Source organism: Solanum dulcamara, chromosome 10, assembly GCF_947179165.1.
Source record: "Solanum dulcamara chromosome 10, daSolDulc1.2, whole genome shotgun sequence".
NCBI classification, from domain to species: Eukaryota; Viridiplantae; Streptophyta; class Magnoliopsida; order Solanales; family Solanaceae; genus Solanum; species Solanum dulcamara.
This window is the reverse complement of record NC_077246.1, coordinates 41,647,512-41,656,430: the sequence shown is the minus strand read 5'-3', so window position 1 is coordinate 41,656,430 and position 8,919 is coordinate 41,647,512. Positions and strand designations below refer to the sequence as shown.

Sequence of the window (8,919 nt, the reverse complement as noted above, 5' to 3'; positions counted from 1 at the left end):
TTATTTGTTTCTTTGTTGTTGATGGATGTGTTGTGATTATGATTATGTGCTAACCCCTACCCTTTCAGTTTGGTTGTCAATATGGTTGTTTTCTGTTTTTTTCCATCTATGTCCGCCCTTCTTCTCCTCACTTGGTTCAAGTCCAAGGCTATTACATAAAGCTCCACCTTGAGCTTCCAGACGGGAACTCCCCCCACCCCCCCACCCCCCCCAAAAAAAAGAGAAATAAAACTAATTTGGTTACTTCAGCATTTGGTAGTGTTCTATAGTTGCTTCAATCAGAAACACAAACGTGTGTCATCCCTGCGTATCGCCTCAAGTACAAACTAATGGGAAAAAAGTACAGCATAAAAACGGCATTGCATGATAGAAATGTTATACAGCTTAAAAGGAGTAACAAATCTTTTCATTATCATCAGTTCAAAAATGTTTGCAACACCATGGCTGGTGTAATGGTGTTTTCTCATTCTTGTTCCCTACTGCAGAGGCCCTTAAAGCGTTCGAACTAAATAACTGACTATAAAAGCTTCAATCCACCAGTTACATTGTCAACCATGTCAGCGGGTCCTGCACAATCAGATGGGCATTACAGATGATGAAATCTAACAATAATTGATTGTCGTGGCAGGAAAAGTAAACAACATGGCTTGAGTACTATCGATTAGGGGGATGAGCCTAATACTTGAACTCCATGTCCTCCTATTAGTTTAGTACCCCAAGTGGGTGAATATTAAGGATTGGGAAACCTACCAAGTATAGCCATCACTGTCCTCGAGTCTGCAAATAATACAGACAGAGGAAAGAGTCAGTAAGCAACTTTGCTGCAGTAAAATCCATAGTAGACGTGGCACTGTAATGATGAAACATAATTCAAACTATTAAAAAATTCATTGTATAGAGTCGTTCGGAATTACATTATTCTTTCCCAAGCCTAATTATATCAGAGTAGACAGAAACATTACTTTTCAAGACACAGTACATACAGCAAGGAGCTTTGAACAAAAGGTGACTGATTTTGGACAAACTTCAGCATCATTCCATTGGAAAACAGCAGAGTAAGGAATAAGTGTCTGTGATTGATGTTCTTGTCTTTGTCAATATTCCTGGCTTCCTGCGGTCTAGTGGTCCTAAGGTCTTCAGCATCATTTCATTGGCAAGTAAAATCTCCTGTCTAGGCAGTAAATGGTCACAAATGCACCTTATCGCTCCAACAAGCACTTAACGAATAACAAACACTAATGCATCCCAGAGTTGTATTCACGTTATAATGACTGCTCCCAATAGTCCTAAGGTCTACGCATGTAACATTCCAGTCTATTTACCACCTAATGTTATTACTTTGATATAGGTAAGACGTTGCTTGAAAAGGAACGATATCTAGTACAGAAAGTAAACAGGGACATTTATGCTTGAAAAATCTGTGCCTTTCCAATTAATATAGGCAAGAATACACCGACTTAAACAACAAACATCAAGCTTTATTGCCAGTATTCACCACGAGAAGATGAAGTCACACTTCCTTAAACATACACATCTAGGAAGCTACAATGTTTGGTAGACGCACCACATAACAAGCTGTTGGGAACTGTAACAACCATCTTTATTTTAAATTTCTTTTGAAACGAAGAAATTCCCGAGGGCCAACTGTGCATGGTTCAAAACTTTATCAACAGCGGGCTTTTCCCTCTACCAACTGCAACAACCATCTATTTTCAACCTTTCAGGTTTAAGTTATTCTGGATAACAAGTAACAAGCTCCTTTAGGATAGACCACAAATGAACTGAAATCAAGACAACTTCTTTATTTAACCACCAATCCTCATGTGTAAAGAGATGGAAAACGAGACTGATAGTAAAGCAAAGACACATGTTAACATGTCAAGAAAGGAGGCGATAGTTTAGTGGCAACAGCAATAGTGACGTTCAACTTGAGGATTTTGTAGCCATTGGTATCAGGAAACAATAATAAAGCCTAGTGCTATTTAGGAGGTTAACAACTTTCTTGTGGAAAAGAAAGGAAAAAAGATGCACAGTAAGAAGACAGGGAAAGGTGGAAAAGGAGCTGAAGAAACTCTCCAATAAAAGTCAAACATAATCCTTCTGAATCATACATAGAAGCAGGCATATTAAATAGATCAGTTTAATGTTTAAGCGTCAACATAGTCATTTGATCTTATACTTTGACAATACCAGAGTCTCACTAGCAATTGATGGAATCAAAGGTGGTGTGCTGAAACATGCGATGATAAAGCCTCATGCACTGGGTCATCATTAATGATCACATTCCAAGCATGATCATGCAGGCATGACTGAAAGCTACTATGGATTCCATATATGATCATACGGGCATGACTGAAAGCTACTATGGATTCCATGTATGATTATGTCGCATGATTGAAAGCAACTATCAAATCCCTCTAAAAAAAATATCGTGAAAAAGGAAATGATGTCTCTCACTTACTTGGTGCAATTTGGGTTCTCCCAGCATCAATTGTAATGTGTGTTGGTATATTAATTGATTTTGCTCTTTCCTGTGATCAAATGAGAAATATTCATAGAACGACCAACCAGAATAGCATACATAATTACACACAGCAAATTAAGACAAGTAGGACTAAACCAAATAATAGAAATAGAAGATCACGTGTAGGGATACAGATAATGGATGGAATTATTGAGGATTACATTAAAGAAATAAAAAGGCAAAAAATCTACTCATTAATAACAATATACCCAATGAAATCCCACAAAGTGCGGTCTAGGAAAGGTAGAGTTTTCGCAGACCTCCCACTACCTCGTGGAGGTAGAGAGGCTGTTTCCGAAAGACCCTCAGCTCAAGTGCATCAAACCCAAGTAAAAGAAGAGGAAAACAATGAAGAAAGTAATGTAGAAAGCATAGCATTTAATAAGAAAAGTAGTGTACAATCGAAAAAATAAGCAATAACAGCAACAAAATAGTGTGGGGAGTGAAACACAATAAACAACATATGGCTACATATAACAAAAACAAGAACAACAAGTGTATGACTAGTACTATGACAGACACTAACAAGTCTAAACCCTCGCAAGGAAAAACAACATTGTACCCCTACTAACCTTCTACCCTAATACACGACCTCCACTCCTTATCTAGAGTTATGTCCTCGATAATATGAAGTTGTGTCATGTCCTGCCTAATCACCTATCCCCAATATTTTTTCGGCCTACCTCTACCCCTCTGCATACCCCCTACAAACTCTCGCACCTCCTCACTGGGCGTCTGAGCACCTTTTCTTCACATGCCCAAACCATCTCAGTCTCACTTCTCTTATCTTGTCCACCACAGAGGCCACTCCCACCTTCTCCCGGATAACCTTATTCCTATTTTTTTTGCTCCTAGTATGCCCACACATCCACCAAAAAAATCTACTCATTGAAATAAAGAAATGAGCATTTCCATGCCCCCAACGAGAGGATATTGCACACTTTATCCCCCAGAAAACCAAATTTTCTGGCACAAATCCAGGCATTAGATATTTTACAGCAGTAGCACATAAGCATATCATATCAAAGTAGAGGAGGAAAGTCTCAGCATCAGGGATGGGAACTTTGTCCCAAGCACCAAGCCAAGCATGAGATCTTTTGAAGCAGTACCACATGAGCAGATCAAAGTGAAGGAGAAAATTCTAAGCATTAGGGATGGCAATTTTGTTTTTGTTTTTTCTCTGGTTTTTGGTAAACCAAAATAGTGTTTCTACAAAAGGGCAATCACACATACACATCAAAAGTGAACAAAAATCCTAGACTACCAAAATCCACAAACAAGGCAAAAGCCCATGACAAAAAACAGAGCTACAGCGACTACAAGATTGAATGATAATAATAATAAAGATACTACAACCAAGCAACTCTGGGAAGTAAAACACATATATTTCAAGAAAAAAACAGAACTTATTGGGGACATGATATGTCCTACAACACTGAGACCATAATTAAACAATACATACTTGCAAAACCAACATATCATCTTCACTATCAATCTTCACGACCACCTTCACTTGTCCACACATCTCCCATCTGCTACACAAATATCAGCATGACTAACAATCACTATATCAACAAAACTTGAAATGTCTCTTAAAATTACCTATTTAAAGCCTTTGGTGCCCTGTTATGGAGCTTCTTGTAGAGACCTAAAGTTGCATGACTAACCAACCAATAAAACAGTTCAACCAAAAGTTGGAAGAAATTAGTTGAATATAGCCAACAAATGTAGGAACACCAATTTGTATCAGTACTTGGAAACATTCAAAAAAATATAGAAACTTTACAAAATACAACAAAACTAAGAGTGCTGACATTTCAGGAGGTTTTCATGCAACTGCAAGCATTAATTACATATGACCTTTAATCAAATATTCTTGTCTGGAACTGGAATAATAGCCTATTTGGACAAGCTTTTGGGAGGCCAAAGATGCTTATTTTTAAAAAAATATAAGTGAGGTTTTGGCTAGGCTTTTGACAGAAAATTAGTGTTTCTATGGAGTAGCAGAAGCTGTTTTTCAGAATCAAAAAAAGTAGTTTTTCCCCAAAAGTAGTTTTTTGAAAAGTGTGTTTGAGAAAAACACACTTAGAAGCCCTTTTGAAAAGTTTGATCAAGAACTAATTGTAGCTCAAAAGTGTTTTTTAAATTTACAAGTCAAACACAAACTACTTCTCAACAAAAGTACTTTTTTAAAAAGCATTTTTCAAAATATACTGATTTTAGAAGCTTGGTCAAATAGGCTATAAGTTACTTTGATTCAAAGATCAAATTATTTATTTGACCAGACATGCATAATCACACATAGTTTTCGGATAGTTCAGATTAATTTTCTCAAAAAGCATTACATTCAAGTCATCTCTAAGAAAGGAAGTTTCAAGTATCTTGGGTTATAATCCAAGGAAATGGGGAGACTGATGATGATGCTACACATCATATTACAGCAAGGTGGATTAAATGGAGGCTCAAATCTTGTGTCTTGTATGATAAAAAGGTTCCACCAAACCTTAAAATTAAGTTTTATAAAGTGGTTGTAGCCAGTTGGAACTATTTCACTGCAAACATACTTATAGAGAGACTAACTGTGTTGCTGATTCTTTATCAAAGTGGAGTCATATGTTTGACATTCCACAACACTACTACACCCACCACCAATTACCAGAAGATGTTAAGGGACATTATATTTTAGACAAGACAGGCATGGTGAATTTCAGAAGAAGGAAGCTTAAGAGAATCAAGAAGCCACGTTGAAACATCCAATTCACTTGGTTCAACTAAGTTGGTACAGAACTCCTCTGTACCTGCTTTTGAATCAGTACTCCACATTTTTGGTTTGACAATTTCTTTGCTTGATTTATAGCTTCTTTGAATAGATTTTAGTATTTTATAGGTTTTTCTTTTCTTACTTTTGTAAGGGGAGAGTCTCCCTTGTTTATGCATTTCCTATATATATTTTGTAATAGAGAGGAGTCCTCTATTCTTAGGTGCTTAGTATATCTAGGTTTCCATTACTAGTATCAGGGATGAGTTGGTCGCCCTTAGTAGGATAACTGACTTATGAATCATCAAAGAATCAAAGGTAAGGTTTATGTTCCCCTTCTTGTATTTTGTTTTACTTTTATATATGCTAAGGCACGGGGGTGTTGCTCCTGACCCCGTCAAGGGTCGTTAGAATTTTTTTAAAAAAAAAAGTGGTTGTTAGATCTGTTATGTTGTATGTGCCGGAGCGTTGGCCGATCAAAAATTCACACGTCTAGAAGATGAAAGTAGCAGAAATGAGGATGTTGAGATGAATATGTGGGCATACGATTAGAGATAGGATTATGAATGACAATAATTGAGACAAATTAGGAGTGACCTCTGTAGTGGACAAGATGAGAAAAGCAAGGTTGAGATGGTCCGAACATCTAAAGAGAAGATATATGATGCTCCAATGAGAAAGGTGAAAAGATTGGCTATGATGGGTATGAGGAGATGTAAAGGTAGGCCAAAGAATATTTGAGAAAGGTGATTAGACATGACATGACGCTCTTTCTTCTTACCAAGGACATGACAAAAATAGGAGGATTTGGAGAAAGAATTAGGATAGAAGATCAGTAGGCAGTCGAGCATTATCTAGTTTTCTTACCAGTATTATTATTATCACTCCCCTGTTGTCTTATTTTTTAATTTTATCATTACCTATTGTTTCCTCTACTTCAGTTAGCATATTATTTGTTGTCAATATTGTACGTTTCCCATTTATTCGGGCTTTTTCATTATTGTATTAAGTTTCTGATAGCATCCACGCTGGCATACTTCCACTAAAATTGACGGACTTCAATGGAAAATCAAGAATATGTTTATGACGAATGAAGTGTCCAAATTCAAGCCCAAAAGGAAGAAGATTGAGTCACATGAAGCCCCAAAGTGAGCCCAAAAAGATGGAAATTCACAGTCAACGTTTCCTAGTTTAAAAGTTCCTTATTTGAAAACTTCCTAGTTTAAAGTTTTCTAGTTATTATTTTCATAAAAGTAGGAAATGAATCCCATTCTATTTGGGATAGGTTTTCCCTATATATATAGGGGTAGGTTTTATTATTTTAAAAGGACAACATGATGATTAATATTATTTTGGAGGTTTCTCTTCTTTACACCTTTGTGTGTGGTGGCTATGGATTTATCTTACAACCTTATAAGAACGATTATTTAAGAAGTAAGATTAATTCTTCAACTTTATAACTTTGGTTCTTATTCGTAAATTAAAGAAGATGATTAGTCTTATACTAATTGTTGTCTCTAATTTTCTTCGATATAGGGGTCTAGATCACTATTGATCTAAGTTCTTGAATTGACTCTATTAGTATCATAATTAGTCTTAATCTGCTAATTTTGAATACTAAGATCAATTAGGGTTCTTAGCACTTTTCTTGAAATTTGGGGAATTTATTCTCGAATTTCACATATCTTTCAATTTTTGTCTTTAATCTTTATAATTTCGCTTCCACATTATTTTCATGTTTATTCAGGTAACCCGATTCTTATCAGTTTCCAAAGCTCTGATATGTTTTAATTGAGCGAAGTTCTTTCAAAAAGAGTGTCTTTACCTTCACAAGGTCAGGTCCGCATACACATCACCTTCCCCAGACCTCACTTGTGGGATTACACTGCGTATGTTGTTGTCATTTATGCACTTACACATGAACGCTATCTAAGTAACTTATAAAGATACCTATATACCAGCAAAGGCAATTAAAATGGCTTACTCAACTACCTGCATTGTGCAGCTATTTTCCCTTTCCCCATCTTCAAGTCATTCCTGACTACCAAAACCTGCACATAGTTGCACAATAATGATTCATCCTTAATCTTTTAAAAATACAATCATTATGCACAAACATAAATATTGAGAGAGGAGAGAAACCATTTTAAAATCTTCAAGGATCTCAGCCAGCCTTTCAAATTCAAGAGGTTGCTTGAACCCTTTTCTCTTTTTCCCATCAATTACAGTTTCAGTATCACCAGATGCTCTGTTTGAAAGAAAAGTGCGAGAAGAATGGCGTATCCCAATAATATAGCCCAAAGCAAGGCATCCTGCTCCAAGTAACATGACACTAAGCCATGTCATGTCAATCATATTCAAAATTGAGACAGAACCTTCTGGTATTTAAGGCCCAACAGGTATCAAGCTGATGAACAATACGTCAGTCCTTGCACCCCACTTACCTAAATAAATAACTTTTAGAATCACCACAGAGAATTTTGGTGAACTTGACAACTCCAAAGTGTTACTCTTACTTCGAAGTCAACCTCTAGTATTCTGGAGCGAGAGAACAAATGTTTTCTCTTCTTTAAATTAAGATTTAGCCTGAAAATTGTACCATATGTCACCTAATTTTATGCCCAACCAAAATGGAAAATGATAAGAAAAAATGATTTCCAAAGTAAACATTTTCTTCCATACGAAACACACACAGATTGATCGTCAATTCAGTTAAACACTCTTCACACATCTGCCATGAATTAATCAATGGGCGTCCTATTGATTCTCAGCCCACATACAAATACAATTTAAAATTTACTCAGTTACTTCTATAAAAACAAAAATGTTGGGAAAAATTGGTAAATCAGAAGATCAAACAGCGTTTGAATTCCGAGATTTCATGCAAAGAACAAATACCTGTAAACTGCAGGAACCAAAGCTGCATTGATAGGTTAATGGATTGATCGGAGATCTCTACTCTCAGTTGTACGTGGGTGCCCGAAATCTCCGCTGTTCGACACCGACAAGAGGGGAAAATGTTTGAGGCTTTATGAATGGCCTAGTGGTAGCGGTTCGGTTGGAAGAAGAAAAGAGCCAATGCGTTGCGAAGGTTCAGCCTGAGCCCGTTTGGATTGGTTTAAGTTGGTAAAAACCAACTTAAAGCCCATTTTCAGCTTTTGGACGTGTTTGCCTAATGCTAACTTTAAGTCAGAAAGTTCTTAAAGTCAGTCAAAAATGAAAAGTTAGGATTCCTAACTTTTTTTTTAAGTGTTTAAAGTCATTTTCTTTGACCATGGAAATTACTTTTATATCCCTTATATTTTAACTAGATTCCAAACTACCCTTTTTATTCTTTTAACCCTAAAATTCACATAATTTTCCTCATTTAAGCACTTTTATCCAAACACTCAACTGCTTATTTATAAAAATAACTTTCAGCACTTTAAAGTTCTAAAAACACTTCATACCTAAAAGTTACTTTTTTAAGCACATCCAAACGGGCTCTAGGTCTCTATTTGGGTTTGAGCCCCCAATATTCTATTACACGGGGTTATTTGTATTTTTGTCCCTATTTTGTATTTGTCTTTAATTTTTGCACCTCAAGTTATATAATTTTTTTTTTTTGGGGGGGGGCATAAATTTATAATTTTATATT

At 36.1% G+C, this 8,919-nt stretch overlaps 1 protein-coding gene across 7 annotated transcripts; it reads right to left on the bottom strand.

The window, feature by feature from the left end:
• Positions 1–341: 341 nt before the first annotated feature.
• On the bottom strand, positions 342–8,378 carry LOC129870219 (uncharacterized). 7 transcript variants are annotated; one of them, XM_055944902.1, is made up of 9 exons: positions 8,181–8,378; positions 7,727–7,868; positions 7,425–7,614; positions 7,275–7,333; positions 4,127–4,186; positions 3,987–4,056; positions 2,462–2,531; positions 751–850; positions 342–567 (listed from the first exon to the last, which is right to left on the bottom strand). In XM_055944902.1, the coding sequence occupies exons 3-9, from the start codon at positions 7,608–7,610 to the stop codon at positions 558–560; spliced, it is 555 nt and encodes a 184-aa protein (XP_055800877.1). In that variant the 5' UTR covers positions 7,611–7,614; positions 7,727–7,868; positions 8,181–8,378; the 3' UTR covers positions 342–557. The 7 variants fall into 7 exon arrangements, with proteins under 7 accessions (XP_055800877.1, XP_055800875.1, XP_055800873.1 ...); XM_055944900.1 differs by having other exon boundaries at positions 7,425–7,726; positions 7,799–7,868; XM_055944898.1 differs by having other exon boundaries at positions 7,425–7,868.
• Positions 8,379–8,919: the final 541 nt, after the last annotated feature.

Excerpts from the sequence above, each read along its gene's own strand:
- LOC129870219 (XM_055944898.1), bottom strand. The coding sequence starts at position 7,637 with ATGATTGACATGACATGGCTTAGTGTCATGTTACTTGGAGCAGGATGC. Across the intron at positions 4,187-7,274 it reads AAAATAGCTGCACAATGCAG|TCATGCAACTTTAGGTCTCT; the intron begins GTAGTTGAGTAA and ends TTGGTTGGTTAG. Across the intron at positions 4,057-4,126 it reads GCACCAAAGGCTTTAAATAG|ATGGGAGATGTGTGGACAAG; the intron begins GTAATTTTAAGA and ends TTTGTGTAGCAG.